Genomic DNA, 24,622 nt, shown 5'->3' on the forward strand with positions numbered 1-24,622 from the left:
TTTCTGACGCTTCAATGAACGGGCACGGCAACTGCGCGCGTCCGCAGTCGGGTGCGCAAGCCCCAGTCCCAAAATATTTACTTGGGTGATAGTTGTGTCCATATTTTCGTGTTTCTACACCATCAAGCTTCCTCTTGCCGACTAGTGCGAGCTGCACAGATCGCGGGGCATAAGGAACAGCCCAACAACAACACACTTGCGTACACTTCTGGATGCGCGAGACATAGGCTTTTATATGGTTGGTGTGAAAGAGCCTGGGGGCCTCCTTAGGATTGGTTAAGTGCACCAAATAATTGACATCCAAGTTTTCACACAACCTTGAAGCGTCCAATCCATTTGTCCTGTAAGGCCCTCTGCCTTGTAGGTACCATAACTAGAACTAGCTTGTCTTGAGTAAACTCAACCATGTTGGCCTTCTGGTCATGCCAATGATTCACCAGAGCCTGACCTGCTTTCAAGTTATCAGAAGCTTCCGTCATCGTGTGTCATTCTCCTTCGGAGACCCAACACATAGTCGGTGACTCTCACTGGCTTGGGGGAAGGAGCACTTTCCAACCCCTCCTTAATTAGGGCCAAGGGACCTCTAACTGGCTGACCATAGAGGAGCTCAAAGAGACTAAATCCAGCTCCCTCCTGAGGGACTGCTCTATAAGCAAAGGGAAGGCATGACAGTAGAAGGTCCCTCTTTCTTCTAAGGGGTTCTTCTAAAGCACCTATCATGCTCTTCATAGTTCGGTTAAACCTCTCTACCAACCCATTCATCTGGGGATGGTAGGCAGTTGAAAACTAGTAAGTAACTCCAGTTTTTCCACATAGCCTGCATGTAGTGGGACATAAAATGTTGATCCCCTGTCAGAGATGACTTCCTTAGGAAAACCTACCCTGGTAAAAATACCAAGTAGGGCCTTAGCAACTGCTTGAGAAGTAACAGTCCTCATAGGTAGAGCTTCAGGATACCTGGTAGCATGGTCTACCACAACCAATATACATCGGTTGCCTGGAGATGTTGGAGGGTCTAAGGGACCAACACTCTCGATTCCTAACCTCTCAAAAAGAACTCCCACCACTGGGAGAGGCACCAAAGGTGCCATATTCTTGGCTCCACTCTTACCAGATGTCTGACAAGTGTGACAGCTCCTATAGGACTTATCTCCATCAGACCCCAACTTAGGTCTGTAGAAATAAAGAGAAATCCTTTCCTTGGTCTTCTTAAAGCTTAAGTGACCAGCTAAAGGGAATCTCGTAGGAACTGTCTTATCGCCGAGGCACTACAAGTCTTCTGTAGTCCCCTGTGATATACTCAGTAGATTCACTGTAGGCCATCCTCCAAGTACAACCTGTGCTTCCCTGGCTCTTGCTCGTTCTGCTGGGAAGCTGCCTGTTGGTGAAGTCCTTCAAGAGTAGGACACTCTTTGACCTCTGCTGAAGTCTGCCCTACAAGGGCCACCTTCTGCCAGTAAAGACTCCAACTCAGGATGGTCTTTAGGATCCAGATCTCCAACAGCGGGAAGGTCTTCTTCCAGCTCTGAATCTTCAGCAGCTGATTCAACCTCTCCTGGTTGTTTATCACACTCTGCCTCAGCTGGTGGAGTAGTCACAGGTGTGACTTTGGACAGTCCTCTCGGGGATGTCCTAGTTGGATGCACAGGAGTGCTATCTATTTTGTTTCCTGAGACCTTAGGTTTCCCCTTTTGTCTCCTTTTTTCCTGGAAGTAGAAGTTGGCATTTCCTGTGGACTGGGTGTTATAGGTTCTCCTGTAACAACCTCAAGAGTCATCTAGGGTGAGCTCTCTGGCATTCCTTGTCTGTTCCTATTTCCTTTTGCTGGGAGGCCTGGGGGGCTTCATACAACTCCAAGAGTCTTTAAGTCATTCCCCAACAGGACTCTCGCGGGCACCTCACTGTGTACACTGACAGGTATTCGTACAGTCATATTGTTGCACTGGATGAGAGCTGGTAGTCTTGGAAGCAGTTGGACCGGGCCTCCAGCAAACTTATTGAGGCCTTTGGGGGCCTTAGCAACATCCTCAGGTTTGAAAAAGGTTTCATCCACCACTGTAATGCTGGCCCCAGTGTCACTAATGGCAGGGGTCTCATGTTACAAGTACATTGTCCTTGTAATATTCTTTTGTGTTATCTAAATTCTGCTGTTGCCACAGACCCAGTGACACTAAAGAAACACTGGCAGAGACTCCAATGGCGTCTTCAGCCAGTAGTTGAAAGTTTACACTTGCCATATGTACTTCTCCCTCAGGGATGGAGGCTAAGGAGGCAATGTGGACCCCTGAAGGTTTACCTTTGCATCTGGGATCCCCGTTCACATGGTCAGTTGACCCACAAGCATAACATTTTCAAAATGTTTTGACAAATGGGGACTTCTGCTGACCTCCCTCTGGTTTGACACCAGAGGTATCACTAGACTGATTTGGTTTCCCTTGAAGCTTACCCTTTTTCTGTTTGTGGCCCTATTTTGGATTGGAGGTATTATAATTCTTTTGCCATCTTTCTTTTGCTGCTTCCCTTCATCCTTTTTCTGAGGTGCCCCAGAATCCTTGTGAGTAGCCCTGTTGGCAACCCACAAGTCAGAAGCTTTTGCTAACTTCTTGGGATCAATCTCTTTAGACTCAGCCAAGTGCTGTCTCAGCACAGGAGAGCAGGCATCAAAAATAGATTCCTAACAAAAATAGATTTCTCATTCTTTCAAAAGTATTAACTCTGTAACCCTTAACCCAGCCATATAAGTTCTTCAATCATGCACACGCCCAAGGGGTACCATCGGTCTTTTTGAGGGTCATAAACCTCTTAAGGTACTGGGAAGGAGGTTTCCCAAATCTAGCTATCAAAGCTAGCTTCACATTTTCATACTCCAATCTTTCAATTTCCCCCACCTCCATTACAGCATCAGTTGCAACCTGGGGGAGCCTATACAAAAGCCAAGGAATCCACTGATTCCCTGTGAAACCCAGAAACCCATAGTTCTTCTCAAAAGCACCCAACCAATCTGAAATATCAAGTTTCACCTCATACATACTCACAGCTTCCTTGGGCATGCAAGGTCTCTCAGGACTGGAAGACCTAGAAGACTCTGGGATAGAAATATTTCCAAGAGACAAATTCTTCATTTCAAGAGCCTGTTGCATTTCCATTTCCCTTAGTTTGATTTCTTGATGTTTACTTTCAGTTTACATTTGTAGCCTTTTGAACTCAAGTCTCATTTTTTCAAGAGAGAAAGATTCTGGACGCAGTACTGGGCCTGGTAGGGTCCCTGTGGCTAAAGGTTTAGGCCTAAAAGCTTGTTGGGGTAAAGAGGGGCTCACATCCGAGACTACTCAAACTCTTCTGACTCCTCAATAACATTAGAGTTGGACTCTGAATCATTATCCTCATCATTTTCCACATTTGCTGAGGGAGTAGGTCGACAGACCTACTATTCAGACTTTGATGATTCAACAATCTTTCTACAAATTCATTTTTCTTTCCTTTAACAGGGAGATTCCTGTCCTTACACATCTTTCAGTTGATCTACTGTTACAACGATCAGCGCTTCCTGTCTGAAGTTATCCATATCTGGCATTTTTCAGTTGCTTTTCTAGCGGTTATTAGCCTTGTGAAGGTTACTATTTGAACAAAAGTAAAGCAGAACTCTCAATGTAACAACTCTACATTGTATCCACACTGCCTGCCACTAGTGTTAGGCAAAGGTTGAATGCAGTACCCTCTGGGTCCACTAAAGGCAACTATGACTACTGGTGTAAGCAAACCAACCTTTGGTATAAGTCTGCACTACACAGTTGTGGTAGCGTGTTGAGAGGCCAGGCTTATCTCAAGAGGGTAAATGTGAGCAGTAATGCTGTTACCCAAGGTCTACAATCACAGGTGTTCAAATAACTCTTACACTCAAGGTTTCTTTGATAAATACTTATCTCTGTTATAAAACATTCAATAGAAGGAGTCCATCATATAAAAAACACAAATATACTTCAGTACTGTACACTCTGAGTTTCTGAGTCAGATAAGACCCTTTTGGGATGGCCCACAGACGCAACCTACAATCAGTTAACTTTAGTAACGAGGGTGCTGGGGACATGAATATCTTACTGTAGGCATTCAGAATACTTTTCAAGAGGAGTAAAAGCAAAGGTTATTAGAACATAAAAGGTTACAATTATTCTTAGACAGTATAGATATTTTGAGTTCACCAGAAGAGTCAATTCAATAGGGTAGGCCAAAGTCAATGGGCTAAAGTCTTGGATAGGATAAAGCGGTTCTGGTAGTTAAACGGAAAAGTCTCTGCACAAGTTCTTAGAAGTAGTTTGTAGAAAGAATCATATGTTGGGTCACAAGCTGATTAGGCCTGCGAGTTGCAAAAGTTCCAAGCACTTTCACCGCGCGAGGTAAGTACTCTGTCTTGTCTTACAGTACCTTACAATGAAGAAAAAGAGGCAGCTGATGACTTCTGTTCCTGGCAGTTCCTGCAGATCTCGCTGTTCCTGGGCCTCAGTCGTGGTACAAGAGGGAGGACGTTGGGGGGGACTCCTGCACTTGAACCGTCAAAAGCTTGCAACTGGCAAACTTCAATTCCAGTGGCTGTAAATAATGCACACAAACTGGTGTCCCTCTCCCTGGTTATATGGTTTCCTGCAGCAACTCTGAGGAAATTCAGCCAGCTCCGAGATTGGGTGTCCAGGTGGCTTACTGTTGAGTTGATTGGTCCCACCAACTCAAAGGGAGAAGTCGTCCTTGCAGGGGCTTCTCTGTCGAGGTGAAGTTGGCGATTCAGACCTGCAGCAGGGCTTCACAGGGCAAACCAACGGTCCAGGAGTTGCAGCAACCGTCCTCTTCAAGCTCGTCTTCGGCTCTTTCATTCCAGTGGTCGACTCTGCCTTCCAAGCCAAGAGACTCGCCTTTTATTCAGTTCTCTCCCATTCATTCCAGCCTAGCTGCCACTCACCCAGCAGGGTGGCTGTCCTTGCTGGACAGTCAGCCAGCCAATCACCACAGAGTGCATTTGGGTCTCCTAGGAGTCTAAGCACAGGAGATGCGGGCAACTCCCTCACTTCCTGCCCACCCCAGACACTCGGGCGCCAGAGGCGGTCTTCACTCCTGAAGCCCGACAAAGGCGAATGAAAAAGAGACCAAACTAGGTTTGGCGCGCAGAGCAAAACTCTAGAAAGTCCTTTCCCCAAAGAAATGGCGAAAAAAGACCAGGACCTGTTTTTTTTACAGAGGGGGCTCGGATGCCATCTTGAAAAACATGGCTCCAGCGATTTAATGTTACCGGAGCTACGAATATTTGTGGTCGGGAAAAATTGTAGTTCGTTGTAAAACCACTGCCACCAGCCATTCTGAGAGGAAAGGGTAGCATATGACTGCTACATGAGTATCTGGAGACACGGGATACTAAGTAATCCCTCCAGCACTCTATTGTAGGATAGGGTGTGCTGGGTCTAGGAATTTTAAAAGACTAGTAAAGTCAATTTCACTTTACTTGTTCTGGGAAACAGTTTATCCCAGAGAAGGTATTTAAACCTTGGGAAAGACTGAAAAGGTTTCCCTGTGCCACTGCACTGAGGGTGCTGTGTGACACACATGAAAAGATGATGCCTATGGAGTTGTTTAAACCCCATAACCAAAGAAAACAGATGTAAAACGCATTTCAAAATACATGAGAGAGTGGGGGGAAAAGGGTCACACTCTCTTAGTCCTCAAAATTCAGCAAAGTTGCTGGGTAGTCTCTAAGGTGAATGGAATTGACACATTTTTTTTTTAGATTTCTCCCTAATAGAATGTATCCCCATAATGGATATCTCCCCATCTATGGTACTATGTGGTCTGAATTTTGGATTTCATATTGCTTTCACAGGGTTTTAAAAAATAAAATCTTGCAGTAGGCCACCTCCAAAAGGGCACATGAAACCTCCTTTCTTCTTGGTGGAGCACCACCGCGCATTCTTCTGTTGGTCTGTCACTGTCCTTAATATATAGGCTGATCTCTGTCCTCCCAGCTGTGTGATATCATGGCCCGACCACCATAGTGGAGTGGCCCGGGGGCGTAGGTGTGTGGGTTTCTTACGTGGCCCGTGACCTGGCAGCGGAGGAGCTCTGCAATCTCACGCCAAAGACGTGTCCTGCATGTATACCGGAGAGTACCCCTCGCCGGGTCGCGTATGGTTTTACAGGTCTCTTCTGGTGTAGGTGGGGTGCACATGTCCGGGCTTCACGAGCAGGGCGGCTCCAGGGAGCCTTGACAGTGCCTTTGTCTGAGGGGCGGGTCGCTGGTGCTGCGCCGCCTTCTCGGCCGCGAGCGGTTTCTGCATCGTTCAGCCTTCTCATATCTAACCTGTGACCCACTTTTCAAACACGAGCCGGTTGGTAACCACACCAAGTACGTTGCCTGTGGAGTAGGGCGAGACCGGGAAGTGCGTTCTCTCGGACTGTGGATGGAAACGTGGCTCTTATGCCCGGCGTGAGAGCAGCTCGGGCTCTAGGCAATGCTACAAAGGTTAGTCTGCAGAACGTATGTTTTTTGTTTAATGTAGGAAAATAACTTGGGGCGCAGAAGCGTATTGAGAGCGCTGAAATGCGTACTTACTTCGCAACGTCAGCAGTTGCCCGCGTGATGGACTCTGTCGTGCCTGGCAGGCTTTCCACGATCTGTTCGATTTGTGTCGCTTTTTCCCATTGATAAAGTTAAGAACCCTCCTTTTTGGAACGAACGTAGCAAAATTGTCTACGGGGCAGTTGTTTCTCGAATGAGAATTCAGGCAGAGGCAAGCACTGATTAACCCAGTACGATAGCTCAGCGTGTTAACGTGCCTGCTTCTGAGCTCTGTGGGAATCTAATGATCACTGTATTTTAACCAGGTTGGCTTCGCCTTTAATGCTATGTAAAAGGCACTTATATAGCGCACCGTCACCAACGGAATTGGTCCCCAGGCGTTCTTCAGAGGCCAGAACGCTCTTAAATGCATGACACATCAAGCAGGGAGACCCCCACCTGTAAACGAAAACCCTAATCTCCAGAGGGCCCCAGAAGTCAGATTGGTATTTATACAGAAGAGTGAAAAGTAATGAACAACTTTGTAGTTGATGTGGGTAAAGCTTGATTCATTAACCAGAAAAGAAGCATGGTCTGTGTGTATGTATGTATGTATGTATTTGTATATATATGCGGTGTGTGGGGGAGTTGAGAATTTTGTTGAGCTTGGAGGAAGAGTAGAGGTCCAGGCCAAGGGGGTCTCAAGCGCAATAGTAAAGGTGACCGTAAAGGAGATGGCATTTTTGGCCAGATGTTCCCCATATTGAGCAGGTTAATCCTGGCCGCAGCAATGCGTAGCTGTGATGGTGGTGAAGGATTGTTACACGGACCCTGAGGCAGCGTGCCTTAGGTGAGTGGGAGCACATTTCGGAGAAGAGGCTGTGTGATGGGTAAGGGCGGCGTGGTAAGGCGATAACCGAGACGAAGTGCCATCCAGTTTCCGATTCTTGCTGAGAAGCAATCACAGATGCGTGCCGAGAGAAGGGAAGGAGATGATGATTTGGATGTATTCTGAAAAGTGGTGATCCGAGCGACCATATGAGGAGATGAGTTGTTCGAGAGAGGAGGTGAAGCGTAGATGACCAAGGAGTGCTTTAGATGGGGCGGTCCTACCCACCCTCATAAGCCGCACTTTTTGTGCGTTGGGGTGAGTACCTGCACTTCTGAACGCCTGAAGGAGTGTTCCCGGACTATGTTGTGAGGTGATACCGCAATTTAAAGCACTAAGCTTCTGCTGCCTCTGCTGGGGAAAGCATCGCCCTCTTGCTCCCCCCCCCCCAGCTGCTGTGCTCTCGGCACACTGGTCTGCCTCTGCTGGGGAAAGCATCGCCCTCTTGCTCTCACCCCCCCCCCCCCCAGCTGCTGTGCTCTCGGCACACTGGTCGTTTAACACTGTTTCGATAAGCGGGCTTCACCGGTTACCATTGGTGTCGTTGGATGGAGCAGGGACTGATAAGGAAAGCCTGGGAAATTAAAGATGCTTGCTTGTTATTAACAGTGCCTATTCTAATATGTAAATGTGAAGTAATTGGAGTTGGGATGGGACGTTTTCGACTGAACTTGCACACAGCTGCAGTTACCTCCTGAATTTCTTATTAGACGATGAAAGCGAGCAATAATACAAACTACCCTTCTCAAGCTTCATTTACAGCTAAATCTGCTGGTTTGATGCACAAAAAGGAAGGTCTCGTTTAATATAGATATCTTGAAACTTTCCTAACCCAAAACAACAAACTGGAAGTTTGTGTGAAAGGATCTCGGATACATTTTTTTTTTTTTTTTTTTTTTTTACAGAAATGTGTGCTCCTTGGCACATTTAATCTCATTGGGCCTTGCTGCAAGCGCTGTGCGCCTAAAAGGGACTTGTGCCCAAGGTGCTGCACCAAAATGGCCAGCGCCAAAAGCGTTTTTCCAGAATGGCTGGCTTTGTAGTGAAGGCACGCCCCTGAACATTTGCACCACAGCAAAAACAACCCACTAGGGAAGAAAGGCCCAAGTCTATCTTTTAAGGATAACCAGTTTAAACTTGCGCGCAGATGGGAGCAACAGCAAAGAACGCTGCTGCTAAGAACGTTCTGTCAATGAGGTACAAGCAGAAACTTTTATAGGTACACAGCGTCAGTGCCGCAACAGCATACAGTAAAAACCTGTGCGGCTGAGTGGATGGATGTTCTACAGGTGCTGCCTTTGTCCATATGGGTTGGCAGTTTATTGGTCCCAGCCCAGTCCGTCCGTCTTTCATCACGTGGGTGCTGAGGGGCTCATCTTCAAGTTCAGAAAACAAATTAATTCTACTCCTACTATACAGCTTGCTTATCACTCATACTGTGCACTTGGCAGGTCTTAAAACAGACATACAGGAGGTTCCAGGGCACTCTAACCTTCACACACACATTTAACTCACTTCCTCCGCGCCATCCGGCTCCAAGGTTTCTGCCCTAGTTTTGAATTATAATTTATCCCTCCCAGCACCTCGCAATACAAATCACATGATTGTCGCTTCAACGATACACCCTGTTCATCCTCTTTGAACATTTCAGGACTTGCTACTTTGGGGTTGGTGGTGAAAATGCATTTTGTGTCATGGAATTCGGGGATCTTGGGTTGTAAGTCAGTTATATGGGCTATACCTCGTGGTCACTCAGGAATGGGCTGGGGTCATGCTTTAGCCAAGTGAGATAACGTGCACACCAGGCTGAACGCAGCCTTGTAGGCCACATGCCTCTGGGGTGAAAGACACATCTTTGCAACATCAAGAACAATGAATAAACAGTGTGGCAGGTGGGGCTGCAATCTGTCCTCATCGGAGCTCGGGCATGACTGGAGATTTCTGTGGCCGCCTGCATTTGGACCTAGTGCATGTAATGCCGCTTTTACCGCGCACGCCTTCTCTTCTACCTCCTGGTTATTAATACCTACACAACATAGCGATGCCACCCGCACCTTGGCCCACACCATATGATTACACTATAATTGGTTATATTCGCATGGGGTCCTGCTAGACTGGAAGGCATCCCTTTCACTGTTCCCCCTCCCCACCTGCTCATCAAATTGCCTCAAATGCATCTCTCCTTAATTTGAAGTGCCTGGGGGACCTGCCCCCTTACCAACATTAGCTTGGTGAGTACATTCACTTCTTTTTTTCCATTTAAAGCACTGCCAAGAACCGAGCCATGAGGGGTGGGAGCCAGCGGGGGGCGGAGGGGAAAGCACCAACAGGAAGGGAAATGGGATCAAAGATGGCTGTGTTCCATGAGATGGTAGAAAGACGATTAGACTGGTAGGAGGCAATCCAGCACAGAGCAGCATCATCAATGCCAAGGTCTGCAAGGCTCCAAAGGACAGGCGATGACAGGCGATTGATTTGCAGTTTCAAAGAGTGCAGATGGATCCTGAATGTTTAGGCAAGAGAAGAGTTTGCAGTGGTGAGCGGAGGACCGAAAATTGGGACACAAGGGCATGGACATATGTTTTCGGAGGGTGCTGATGAATCTGCAGTGGAGTGGGTCTCGGAAGTCTATGGTCACAAATCCAACTCTCCACTGCTCTTCTTATCTTTGGTCTCCAATGCTCCACTCATCTTCCCCTTGTGTGCCAAGCTGTCTGCATTAATCAGAGGCTGCTCTCAAAAACACTCAGTATTGTGTATGGGCCCATCCCCTGTGTAAGGCCATGATTTTATCCTTCCTTTACAAGCTTAAATGATACTCCCATTTACAGTTCTAGAAACTTTGGTCTTCTTTCAATTCCAAGACTCTGCCTTACGTGTTGTTGAGGACCTACTTCTTCTGTGCTTGCCTGCTCTGCCCATCTCCTTCAGGTCTTTTCCTACAAGTTGGATATTCTGCTGCAAACCTAAAAACGCGATCTTAGCCTCTGCCTTCTGACACATTTTTCTCTTGTCACGTGATCTCATGAGATGCTTCATGTTTGCATAATACGTACAATCCCTCAACAACTAAGATGAATCAGGCCATTGACTAGTTACAGGTGTTTAACCTGAAGACATTCCTTAAATAGTACTGATCAGTTACATTTTAAATGTGATGAAAATGGGCCGTACTGGCTAGTATCCTGCTGCCCCAAGTCATGAATGGGGTGGTTCAATGTAATTGGCATGAAATTGCCATTAGCACCCACTAATGGCTGTATGTTTTTTAGTATAAAGTGTGCTTTATTTGGGGGCGTGGCTAGGACAGCCATGAAATAGGCTGTGAGCCCCATGTGCTCCGTGATCCGACATCCTAATCCGTTCAACAAACGCATGTATTTCACTTGAATCTGGAAGCAAAATGCACACAAGCATGTGGGAAGGTGCCGGGAAGAACGTGAGTGGATGAGCGGCTCGCGGGAGACTGAAAAACAGCCGAACGGACACATAGTATCCTGGGGAGAGGCCGCGGACGAAAACACCAAAATGGCAGCACTCCCAGAGAACAAAGGGATCTAGCAGGACGCGGCAGCGAAACGAAACTGCCGGCCCTCTGATGCAGTCACTGTATCGGCGACGGCCACGGATTGGAGTAAAGACATTTGCAGCCGCGCCCGGCAGCTGACATGGCTGAGACATGCGAGTGTGTAACACACTATTACCAGGACATACCCCAGTCTGGCACAACCTACATGTGACTAGGCCATTGCAAAGGAAGTGAGCAGCTGTTGAGTTCTGTGTGGCACCTCGATGTACGTTGATGGCGCATGGATGATTGTGTGCAGCAGAATACATGTGAGAAGATGGCCCATTTGAATACGTTGCCGCGCTCCACAGCACAACGCAACCCGCTGCAACTAGCGCCATAGCGTTTGAGGGACCAGAGCACGACACATCAGCATCGCAGTGTGGAGACCAGATATGATTGAGAATCGCGAGATGTCTGTGAAAGGACTGAGAGCCAAATCCAAACAATCCACAATGGAGGTCTTTGCGAAAACGCAGCGAACCCCCACGGCAGCAGCGCAAAGCACGGGCGCGGCCTCCGCTGATGGTGCCACAGAAGGCGATAACCATCAGGTCCTGGCGACCATAACGGATTTGAGCACCAAATGGGGCACAGCGATGGCAGACTTGCGGACAGCCCTGGAAAATAAAATGTACACTGTGGGAATCGAAGTTACCATGCTGCGTCAAGATGTCCGTGCGTTGGTGGAGAGAACAAGTGGCCTGGAAAGCACAGTGAAAGTCAACACTGAGGTCAGCACGAGCAATGCAAAGGAGGTCCATGTGCTAAAACAGCAGGTCGCCAACCTTGAAAACCGAGTGGAGGAGGCGGAAGGAAGAGCGAGGAGGAACAACATACGTGTGGTCGGCCTGCCCGAGGGGGAGGAAGGCCTGGACCCCACGGACTATGTAGAAAACATGATCCTCCAGGGGATAGGAGCAGAAAAACTCTCACAGGGGTTTACTGTTGAGCGGGCCCATCGGGCCTTGATGAGGAGGCCACGACCTGGAGCTCCGCCGAGGCCAATAATCGCAAGGATACTGAATTACAAAGACAGGGAGAAGATCCTGGAATATTTACGTAAGGGCAGGACAATTGAGAGAGGATCCACCAACATCACGGCGTACCCAGATTATACGATGCTGGTGCAGAGGCAAAGGTATAGTTATGTGGCCGTCAAGAGGAGGCTACGTACTGCGGGCATCAAATATATGCTTCTGTAAAGGTGCTGCATAAGAGCAAGGTTTTTTTTTCGACACCCCGGAGGAGGCAGCGTCGTGGCTGGACCTGCAGGGCTGCCCGGAACAGGAGGCTGACTGAGATCGCCTCGAGCGTGACAAGTGAGGAGTCTGTGCCATGGACATTAAGGGGATAAGTGGGAAGGTGGACTTGTTTCGGGTACACGGGAGTTTTAAGTGAATTTGTAGCCCTTGGACCTTGTGCTCTGGCTGGACTGGAATATAGAGTATCAACTGCATGCTGGAACTTAATAGCATTAACATCATGCGTGATACTGTGGGTAGTAGGAGCGACGGGAAGGTAGCAACCTACCCCCGAGATTTGGTAGTTAAGTAGCCATTAGGGCGACTTTACCCTGCTGAGCCCTGAGTATAGACTTACTAGGCAGGGCTAGATGTGGGGGTGCCTGAGATCCAGGGATGGAGCTGGGCAATCGTTGGGGAGGGTGTTGTTGGATGTGGGTGGGGAGGTGGGTGGGGAGGTGGGTGGGGGGGGAAGGTTGTGGTGTATATAGTTTTGGGAAGTTTTAGTTTGAGTTTGTGTGTGAGCCTACAGGGAAATGACGAACAAATCAATGGCATCGGGTAATCTCAAATTGTGACCTGGAATGTACAGGGCCTTAATAGCTATCTGAAACGTAACAAGGTGATGATGTACCTAAAGAGGATGCGGATTGACATAGCTCTGCTACAAGAAACCCACCTCACCAAAGAGAAGTTGGAGGTGATCAGGAAGAGGAGGGGTACGGTCATGGGGGGGCCACATATTCGGCATATGCAAGAGTGGTGATTACATGGGTGGCACCGCATGTACCATTTCAGCTGCTTAGCTCGACAATAGACCCGGAAGGCAGGATGGCGGGGGTGGCGGGACTCCTGGAGAACAGAGAAGTGAATATCATAAATTTGTATGCCCCTAACCATGATACAGCGGTATATATTAGGTCTTTATATGGTAAAATCGCTCCCCTGGCGGGTGGCGCGTTGGTGTGGGGAGGGGACTTTAGTTGCACTCTGAACCCCAGGATAGATAGGTCAGATGACAAGTTAGAAAAGCCGGCGCCAGCAGCTAGGGCGCTGAGGACACTGTTGATGGACCTCTGCCTAGAGGATGTGTGGAGAAGGCTACACCCAACGGATAGGCAATACTCGCACTATGCAGCGCCACACGACCTGCACACAATGCTAGATTACGTGTTCGCATCTGCCGAGATAGTGGGAGCGGAATACAAAGCCCGGGTACTCTCCGACCATTCGCCTTTGGTCATAGAGTGGCGACATCAACCCCCCAGGGCACGGATCCCTACGTGGAGGCTCTGGACTGAGGCTCTACAGGATGCGGGCTTCCGAGAGGATTTGAGGGAGGCCATCGAGGAATACTTTGAAATTAATATGGGCAGTGTAAGTTCGGTGGGAACAGTATGGGAAGCATTCAAGGTGGTGGTGGTGCAGGGAGTAGCGATCTCTAAATCCAAAGGGCTCCAAGGGGGTATTGAGCGGGAACTGCAAGAGACAGAAAGAGAGCTTGAGGACCTGATACGAAATGAGGGGACCACCCGTGCAAACAGGGCTACAATAAAGGACTTACAGCTAGCTTGTAGTGAACTCTGGGACAGATTATTCAAATGAACTATAAGAACACGGAGAGGCTGCATGCTGAAGGGGATAAGCCGGGTAGGTTATTGGCTTGGTTGTACAAAAATGAGACCTCCCCCCCCCCCGATCGGTGATCAGAGAGATCAGGGCTGCAGAGGGTCAAATCCATAATACCCAGGAAGGGGTAAATGAGGTGTTCCTCAAGTATTACAGACTATTATACAAGGACACGGGAGAGGACATGAGTCAAGATATACTAGATACGATAGAGGACATAGGGCTGCCCACCTTGGATGACCTAGAGCGAGCGGACCTGGACGCCCCATCACAGTGGACGAACTGGAGGCGGTGATCCAACACCTGCCCACATGTAAAGCGCCTGGGGCGGATGGGTTACCCAGCGAGTTTTATAAAATGTACAAGCAGGAGCTACTCCAGCCGCTGCTGGTCATGTTTAATGAAGCATATGAGCGGGGGGAACTGCCGGTGTCCCTCCGCGAGGCGGTGATCATTCCGCTCCTGAAACCAGGCAAACCAGACGCGGAATGCGGATCCTACAGGCCCTTGTCTATGCTCAATCGGGATAGTAAGATACTCACGGCAGTGCTAGCCAATAGGTTGAAGAGGGTAATGGGTAAATTGATACACCCAGATCAAACGGGCTATGTCCCCGGTAGAAATATTACAGCTAACCACAGGAGGCTACACCATATTATTGACCAAACTGAGGGAGACTCGAGCGAGCTGGCTATCGTGTCGCTGGGTGCGGTGAAAGCTTTTGATTCAGTGCAGTGGCTGTGGTTGAAGGCGACCCTGAAAGGATACGGGATGGGACCAGGATATATTAGATGGGTCCAGATGTTGTACAGTACCCCAACAGCGAGTGTCAAAACCGGAACCACAATCTCAGATAAATGGCAACTTGGCAGGAGTACCAGACAGGGATGCCCCTGGTCACCCATGTTATACATCCTGGCATTAGAGCCGCTGGCAATATGCCTGCAGCAACAATACGGGGAGGTGGGGATTCGCACGACAGGGAGCACACACCTGATATCATTGTATGCAGATGATGTGCTTCTCTACTTGCGCTACCCGGAGGAGAACCTGCAATATGTGTTGGAGGTGATGGGTCGTTACGCCACCCTCTCGGGCATATCTGTGAACCCCGGGAAGTCCAGTTTGTTCCCTCTGGGAAGGTACAAGAGCACCCCGTTGGAGAGGCTGCCCGTCTTGCAGATACCCTGGCAGACTGTGACCTTCAGGTATCTGGGTGTAAAAATCTACCACAATATGGAGACAGAGCACAAACATAACACAGAGAAGGCGATGGAGGGAGTTAAGAATAGCATGGTGTTCTGGTCTAAATTACCCCTAGCCATGATGGGGAGAGCAGCTCTACTCAAAATGGTGGTCTTGCCCAGACTCTTGCACTTTTTTGTGAATGTCCCGTACCTAATCCCCAAACGCTTTTTTGTGAAACTTCATGGCATGTGCAGGGGCTTCATATGGGGCAACTCCAGAAATGGGGGGGGGGTGCCTGTAGAAACTACAGAACACATGTGATAAGGGGGGCATAAACCTACCGTATTTTGAGCTGTATTACCTGGCAGGACAGTTGTTGTATGTGGCTAGGTGGTTGTCTGCAGAAGACTCGGCAGAAGCTAGGCTTTTGCAAGGTGAATTGGCTCCTTACTTTTTGAGGGAGACAGTATGTCTGCGCAAAACTAAAATGGCAAAGATGGGGAGATTATTGAAGCTGGGCTGGGAAGTATCGCGCAGGACATGGAGAACTGTGGGTGACCTAGATCCACTTTCCCAGCAGGCACCGCTGGCGGTGCTATGCGGGGACGACTCACAATTGTTCGAAGCGGTCTGTTGGTACTGGGAACCAGTGGGATTGGCCACCCTTGGAGACATATGGCAGGAAGGGGAGGCGTTGGGATTCCAGAAGCTGCAGGATGAGCCAGGGGTGCATAGAGGCCAATTTATTACTTATACCAGGCTCATGAAGAAGGTGAGCGAGAGGTGGCCTGAGACTGTGCTAGAGGAAGAACCCGATGCCTCCCTAGAAACGATGTATGATGTCTCGGAGGGTGGGCACGAAATATCTAGGATATATGAGCTACTGAGGGCGAAGACTGGGAAGGAGCTGCTCCAATTGAGGCATGACTGGGAGGAGGAGGTGGGGGAACTCATGACGGAGGGACAGTGGGATAGAGCCCAAAGGTACCATAAAAAGGTGTCCCGGAATGCGAGACTCCAGCAGATCCAGCTGTACGTCACTCATAGAGCTTAACTGACTCCCAGTAGAATAGCTAGGTTTGGAGGCTCGGCTGTACAAAAATGCCCCAGGTGCGGGGAGGAGGAGGCAGGACTACTACACATGTTCTGGGCCTGCCCTGAGGTGCACAGATTCTGGGAGGAAATAAAGATGAAAATGGCTGGTGGGGGGGTGGTACTGGACGTAGGATCTGCTTGGGCTTGCATGCTCGGGAATTTCCTCAGGTCAAGTCATTCGAAGCATATCGGTAAAATGAAGGACCTGGCCTATATTTTGGCTAAACGCAGAATTGCAATGGGCTGGAAAGCGGCCCACAGACCCAGAGTGGAGATATGGTGGGCGGACCTCTTCAGATGGGCGGAAGCAGAAACTGTGGTATGGTTTGAAGCTGTCACGAAAGGGGGGGAGGAGGAAGCAGGCCCCCTGATGGCCTGGAGGCAGCTGGTGACCTCAATGGTAAGCCCCCACCAGGTCAACCATGATACAGAAGACTCAGATGAGTCAACGAACACACAGATTCCCGAAAATGCACATGTAGATGATGAGGCTGTGATGGCTCGAGTTTGTGGGGAAGGAGGGGGGAGGACGGGAAGCGACAATGCATAATGTGATGTTTTGATATTGATTACGTATGTCCTAAAAGTTACCATGGTTGACGTGTTTGTTATAAAATAATAAAAATAGTTTTTTAAAAAAAGTGTGCTTTTTTTAACAAGTAATGTTTCACACTACGACATTAAAAAAACAAACCTGTGATTCTTACATTGACAATGATATCCCAATTCATCAGCCAGAATGCTTATCAAATGTTAATTATCAAATTCTTAATGTAGCATCTTTAAGGAAGTTCTACTCTCTTATCGTATCCTAATACACTGTGCATGGTTCTCCACTAACAGTAATATAAAATGTTTTAGTGAAGATGATGCTCACAGGAGCCTCGTTCATGGAAGGAAAAGCAGCCCAAAGGATGATTGTGCACCAAAAAAATAAAGTAAGGGTGCTTGAGTCCAATGCCCTTTCGCTTAGTATGGTGGGATGACAAGTGAGGAGTCGAACTAAATCGACGAGGGGCGGGTTGTGTTTATTTGCTCTATGCAGGTGAGCGGGGTGTGTGCTTCAGGAAGAAGTCTGTGGTAGGGGCGATTGGCTGGCCATGGAATGCAGGTGTTGTACAGCAATTACTACTCGATGAGGGACAATGAGCTTGAAAAAAAACAAGTTCCTTGGCCCTCGCCTGGGCCTTACCAGAACGACAAGGCTCTGAATCACTGCCGCAGCTCTGGGTTTCTTCGCCACTGGCTTCCATGGAAAGAGAGAAAGGACTACATATAGTCCCTTCTCCCGATCCCCGGCGGCCATTTTGTCTGCTTTTCTTTTTCTCGAGTCGAGAAACGGTGGCAGCGCCATTTCTCAACTACAGAAAAAAGTGCTATTAGGATGACCTACCAGGTGCTAATGGACAATATGACCCGATGAGGACAGGGGGCATTTCCCGATCGGTAATGCCCCCCCTCCTCTGGTCATATTGCCTAATTAGTCCCCAGGCCGCCATGTTTTTTCGCACTTCCACGCACCCATTGGTGCTTTTCCAAGCCGTACCTCGCTGGTAATTCATCTTCCATCGTTGAGTCTGGCACGCAACGGTCCAGAGCATTTCTTTCTGTTACGTTGACAATTTTCATCATCTAGGCAGCCATTTCTTTTCCTGCTGCATCACGTACTATGGATCCACAATTGAATCAGTGATTAATTAAACAATATAAATCCAACTTGCATCTCACTTTTTATTTAAACGCAGGATTTTTTTCTTTGTTAATTCAAACCTATTGATATGGAGCGGCAAGAAGCATTCCTTCAACATGTGTCCCTGCCGCTTCATATCAATAAACCTGAATGTGCAGTCTAGTCTTTACGAACTAATGTGTAGTGCAACTGCTGCGTTCATTACAGAACCGAAGCGGCTAAGATCTAAATGCCGTACAAATCTATTAGTATTCTGAGGCTTTTCACCCAGGAATACTAATAGCAATAATCACTTTGCCAGTGGTGGGGGTGGATGAGGGGCATTACCGCATCTGGTATAGCCCCGGGCCTTCGTTAACGCCCTTGCTGTGCTCTGGCCTGCAACTATGGGCCCCGGGGTCATTACCTGACTCCGTAATGGCCCTCCCCCTGGCCCAGGGCTTATTGCCTAAAGGACACATCCGTCCCACGGCCCCGGGTTGGCTTGTGCTGCTGTCCGAGGTGCTCATGGATGCACAAGGTAAACTGAGAAGGAGCAGCCATATCTAATCCCTCCATTGTGAGTATTTTAGCAGAGCAGGCACATGATGCCAAAAGGCAAAACAGCTTGGAATGCTTTTCCAGCATGGTGGGATAATCGCACATTTCTCCTTGTAAGTATATCCACTGGATTTAAAATACACAACTGGTCAAGCTGTAGCATGCAGCATTTACTTAGACTTGTGTGGGTGGGGCGTTAGTCCAGTCCAATATCGGGTATGTCGGGAGAAAAGGTTGTGCACTTCACTTGCTCAGAAAATTAAGAAGGAGTTTAGGTTGCACACCCATTCAATTCTTGGCCTCTCCGGGGAATGGAAGCAAGTTCCAGTGCACTTAACATTAAGAACAGACTGGCCCTGCTTATGGTTGTCTTATTAGAAGTATGCTTTCATTCGGAGAAGTACGAGTGTGGGTAATGTACCATTAGAATAGTAGTTTTGTGGTAGAAGGGTGGATGCTATGCCGCAATGTCTTCGGACTTGGGGTTTAAACCTTTTTATTTTTGTGAATTATGTCTAAAGGCCATTACCCCTCTGACAAAAAAACGCATTGAACATACGAAAACAGCCTGCTGTTATTTACTCACGAAGGGCATCCCAATTGGTCAAAATGGAAACAAATGTGACCATGAATTGGTGTTTCATTTCAGGCACACACATTCTTTGAATTGCAGAAGTAATCTCGCATCTCCTTCAAGGGATGATGTCATCAATAGGATTTGCGATCATTGATCAGACGCATATATTATTATAGATGGGTAGCTATTGTTGACGGGGGTAAATAGTTCACTGAGGGGATCGGAGTGGCATTTGATAGACAATGGATAGACTGCGAGAGATAAGTTGGGGTCGTCCATTAGGTTACGTAAAACTCTAAGATAGAATATACCCTCTAGTTGAAAGCTATACATTATGTTGTGATTGACTTCTCCTCGATCTGCTTTCTACACTGCTCCTATGGACCAACATTGCAGGGGTTGGACAAGGAGGCACGAGGGAACTATAATTATCCTTGGCCTCCAGCCCAGGGACCGCATCTCTCCAGCCCTGAAATCTCTCCACTGGCTCCTGGTGGCTGCAGGATCGAGTTCAAGACCCTTTGCATTGCCCACAAGGCTTTCTGCGACCGGGGCCCTCATTAAATACAACGCTCTCTTCCAAAATACCTTCCTTCTCGAGCCCTTTGCTCAGCTACCACCAACTCTTTAAGGGTTAGACGCTTCGCCCGGCCGAGAGTGGGGGGGTAGATTTCTCTCTGCAGGTGCCTCCCTGTGGAATGCCCCTCTTAACCTTGAGCTGGACCACCTGAAGTTCTGTAAGCAGCTCAAAACATTCATCCTATCATCTGCTTTCTCTCTCTCCCAGCCGTGCTGACTTACCTGTCTGCTGTACTGACTGGTTGCTTGGCTACCCTCACAGTCTCACTGGGTAGCAGGCTCTTTCTTGATCAGTCACCCTTGCACTGCCTCTGGGCCTTAGGGACTGTAACTGTAAATAGTCCTTTTGTTCTCCTTGCACTACCCATACCCAGAACCATGCTGCCCTGGCTGCACTTACTCAGAGCATTGTGCGTTGTTGCCCTGTTTTCCCCTAACCTCGCCTCTACACCCCCCCCTTTCCACTTGCACTTGTTCTCGCACTTGCACGATCTGAATGATGCAAGGTCTAGTAAGATTGTTTGTCTTGTCCTCCCTCCCTTGTCTTGTGGCTCCTAGAAACACGTGTACATGTGCGTTTATAAATCATATCTGCCTCCAGATCCTGCGGGCCCACAATTACAGTTTAGGCTCAGAATTGTCCAAGCGTAAAGGTAGCTACTGTCCGTTTCAGTTTCAACAGTTGCTGGCAGAAATGCACATGTTACTCTGTCAGACGAGTTCAGCAAAATCACATGCATGTACTATGCTTGTCTAGCAAGACGAATTATGAAAGGGAGGTCGTCTGAGTAGCAGACCTCTCTTTTTCAGAGACAGAGCCATGTGCCTTCTATTCCTAAGTTAAAAAAAGCTCAGGCTATGTCACCATGCAGATGGCATTCCATCATCTGTGTTTTAGGAACATTTCCCGTAACACCATACACTGGTTAAATGCATGGTGCCTGCATTGTACAAGCTTGTTTCTCAGAAGTGATCACTTACTTTGCGTTCCACTGAATCCTGGCCCATCAGACAGATGGTGCTGTAGCTTTTGTGATGAGGAACCATATCTGACCGTATACTGAGTCCAGCTGAATTTCGGATGTGAGTTTTGCCAGCAATGTGATATTTTCATATCTTCTCTCCCTGTATGTTTTTAGGTTAGAAGTTGTCATGGTTTTATTACACGGCACACTGCAGCCAGGGTCTCTTTCCCTGACCATGAATGTGGCGTACAATAAAGCGCTTTTATTTTGAATAAACCACAGGTTCTTTTATTTAAGTAGGCCTCCAACTCGTCTCGCACCCAACCGCCACAAACACTCCATGTCACAATGTACCAGTAATTGGGCCGATGTGTATCAATAAGATATTTACTCATTTTTTATTTAATCGAAAAAGAAAAATCAAACCATTTTACAGCCACTACTGTTGTGGTACACAATTGCACTAATCTCTACAAAACAATTCAGTGAAGATCTACTATTACAATTCTCACAATCTTTAATGGAAAAGAGCACTTTTTAGAAAGGGAACCCCAATGGTTTACACCCCCCCCAACCCCACCCTTGCAACACTCGCACCTAAACATTAGCTAACTGCCTTTGAATGGAAGGCAGTGGCAAGGAGTAGTGATAGAGAGAGAAAATCGGATTTTGTGTAAAGCCCACCACCCCAGAATGGGAGGCCAGCAAAGAAAGTGAAAACCTGTTTTTGGAGCAAAACGGCAGAATCGGATTTTGATTATTACTCGCACGGCTACACAACTGCTATGGAACAGAAGGAAAGGAAATTTGTGTTGCTACACTTGAGGCGATAGGGAAGCATAGAGACTACTAATCAGCACACCAGGGCAGCGTGGAAATAGTCCGAAAATTGATTTTGGGGAGAAAGCAAATGCAAAAGGAGGAAAAATAAAACGGCAAATGGAAATTCGTTTTACACTGGATATATGATTACAGGCAGCTCGGGGAAGGGGTATAGCTCAGAATAGAAAAATCGGTTTTCATTGACACGGACAGACACATGACAGACATGTAGGCAAAAGGGATTGCTCTCAATGGGACTGCAGTTTGGGGTTTTCGATGGGACAAATGCAAATAGGAATTTGTGGGGGTAATGCACACAATACATGGGCAAATTAGTTTTTCAGTTACAAGGTGGCTAATTCTTTTGAGGCAACATTTTAATGACTATTAAAGAGACACTAGGGACAAGGGGGGTTAATTTCGAATTTTAACCAACTTGTATTGTGAATTTCAATGGGTGAATTAATTGATTTACTATATGCTAAGGATTTACACACACTGAGAAGTTTACCAAAGGGAATATGCTAACATACACTGGCTAAACACATATTCTTCTATGGGACGGTGACTGACTGAATCACACTAGCAATGTGAGGTTTTCAGTGGGGTGATCAATGTGTGCAACACTACAAAAAGGAAGGGCTTAGGCAATTTAGGACTGGGGTTATTTGCTACTTACAAAGTAAGCCTTGGTTTGGGATTCTGGAAAGTCAGCTGGATCTCGGGACCCGCTGGACAGCTAGGCAATGGGTCTGGTCACTGCACTCTCCTTGGTATGGTTCAGCTGCCTCCTCTCCGTCCTCCTTCTCGGTATGGTTCAGCTGCCTCCTCTCCGTCCTCCTCCTGTCTCCCCAGCTTCTTGTGTGTCCCCTGACTTAGTACGGTCCCCCTTATATAGCCCAAATGACATGATTCACTTTACAATCTAGGGGGAGTACTCTCTAATTACCCCTACCCCCAGGATTGGACAGTTTATCATGACTCTCTCCGCCCCCTGGCATTACTGGTTCAAGGGAAGAGAGCACCATCTGTCTATTGGCATTTTACTACCCTTCTTTGTTCTCGTGGCCACCTTTTGACAAAAATCCAGTTATGTCTCAGAACTCCATATTTCTATTAGCCCCTGACATATGCGTTAGATATGCGGTTTGAGGGGGTCCTAGGGAAGTAGGTAAGCTGATCGCCAACTACGTACGAGGTAGCATGGCCCTTTGGCACCTTTTTTGCCATTTTCATAAAATGTATAATAGTTATGACTTTTGCAAACGATCACGCATATTCCTAATTTCACCTTCCATCTTTCCATCGAAGCTCATGCTTGTCACATCTTGCTAGCAGCCTGAAACAAGTCTTAACTGGCCATTTCAGTCCCTAAAGTCCTAGTAAAATGCACTATAGCTCTTAAAAACCGCCTTGAATTTAATAAAAACATAACATAAAACATTATTTCTCATTCTAATTGTTACAAAAATGCCTAAAAATGGACCCAGTCCTTTAATGTCAATTTGGAGGATCTGTCCCACTCTGTGGGAGGAGCGCTTTATCCCCCACAGCCGGTGATCAGAGATTTTGATTTCTCCCTTTTGAAGTTGTCAATTTGTCTTTGGTAGTGGGTGCAGGAGGAACTCACACCTCCCGCTTAAGTTTTTAGCCACCCCAACTTTCTTTGAAATCCCTGAGCCCCTGCCTTCCAGTCTGGTACAGCAGGGAACTATATCGCCCTCAGTACATCACATGTTCTTTCAGGCCGATTCACTAGTAGGTGCGACTTTCAATGGAGAGCGGGGCTTTCAATTAAGAAGTTTCCTACCTGTGCCCAAAAAAACTGTTTTTTCCAATATTCGGAGCTTCTTCGAAGGTGATTGAAGTCTTGTGGGTGGGAACATAATGTACATTGCTTTAGGCAACCCCCTCCCCACAGCATTTTTCACTGACATTTCTGTGCGAGCAAAGCTATCCTTTCACGGTGGCTTTTTAAAGTCATTTGTTTACTTTTTTACATGTGTGCAAGCTGTTTCTGTGTCTGATGTTTGAACTCCTATCTTGTATGTCACAGGTTTTTGTCCTTTTTGAGTGAGTTGGCATTTGCTGTCGGTCCATTGACAATGAGGGGTAGGCCCTCTTCCACAGGATTCTTTGATTTGACACGGAGTAAAAGAAAAAGCCAAGCTGTTTTTCATTTGCCATTGCAAATGGGCAGATGTTAGTGAATTGAAATGCAAAAGCCTTGTCCGGTTGTAGGATTGCAATTCTTGCCCCTCATGTGAATGAAAAGTACAATAAGGCCGTTTTTGATGCAGTGCATGACTTCATGTCAATCAAGTTTGGATTGCCAGTTTCAACTGCTTGCCACTCATGTGACAGGGAAAGTAAAGCACAGCTGTTTTTGGTGCAGTTTTTCAGGTGGAGGGGATTTCTGTTTAGGGCCTTAAATGCACCCCACAAAGTGCAACATATTGTATCAGTCATAGGAACAGCCTGCCGTTTCTGACTAGTTTGGAAAAATGCTGCTTTAACAGGTTTTTCTTAACCATTTTGTTCCATCATTATTGGTGATGGCAATACATTATCCCTGTACTCCTACTTTCCCACTAACCATTCCCTAAACCTACTTTCCCACTAACAGTTCCACCGACTGTAGCATATTCCACCTTGCCAATAATAGCAAGAATAAAAATCTATAAAAGGTCAATTTTTCACCAAAAATTGAATTTGTCAAATTTCCAGAACACAGTATGTCCATGGTCTGAACTGCTGCTGCCACCCAATTATCACCCCTCCTCGGCTGGCAATTTGCTTCAGAGATTGAAATAAAGTTTGGATAAGCAGGAGCGAACGTAGCTCCTGGGTATCCAGCATTAACCAGTGAACAGGATCCCCATGGGGAACGAGTAGCTAGTGCGTATTGTTCCAAAAACCTACCTTCTTCAAAAGATGCAAATATATGATGATGTCCATTCTTTTTTATGATCCCCTTATGCTTTAAATGTTGGATGGGGCGTTCTAATGTTGATTTATAGGTTGTCCCAAACGCACATTGGTGTGTTTGTTCAGCAACAGTTCCCTGGGGAACAAAAAACAGCTCCTGGTAGATGTTGATATCAAATTTCAAGCTAACCAGAACGTTCTGGGCAATAAGCAGGAGCTAAATGGCTCCCAGCTCCCCTCCATTTTGGAACCCTGTGGCTTCCTTCGCCCCATCCACTTCCATATGTAAAGGAGCCCTCTTGCCTGTATATGGTGGTTTTGACCAAAACACCTACTCCAATAAAGGTTTCTTGATCATACGCCTGCCATA

The 24,622-nt window shown here is 47.3% G+C and overlaps 1 protein-coding gene across 3 annotated transcripts in view; it reads left to right on the forward strand.

The window, feature by feature from the left end:
• The window catches only part of SAMD8 (sterile alpha motif domain containing 8), a 477,816-nt gene that overhangs the window by 153,571 nt on the left and 299,623 nt on the right, over window positions 1-24,622 (forward strand). The window contains exon 1 of one of the 3 annotated variants that reach the window (XM_069610975.1): window positions 6,350-6,502. The exons of the other annotated variants lie outside the window; for them this stretch is intronic. Coding sequence (XP_069467076.1) covers window positions 6,458-6,502 — 45 coding nt within the window. The 5' untranslated portion in view covers window positions 6,350-6,457. Of the gene's footprint in view, window positions 1-6,349; window positions 6,503-24,622 lie in introns of those variants that run through there. 3 annotated transcript variants of the gene reach the window in all.

Source organism: Ambystoma mexicanum, chromosome 8 (genome assembly GCF_040938575.1).
Source record: "Ambystoma mexicanum isolate Mex_15411 chromosome 8, UKY_AmexF1_1, whole genome shotgun sequence".
Lineage (NCBI taxonomy): Eukaryota > Metazoa > Chordata > Amphibia > Caudata > Ambystomatidae > Ambystoma > Ambystoma mexicanum.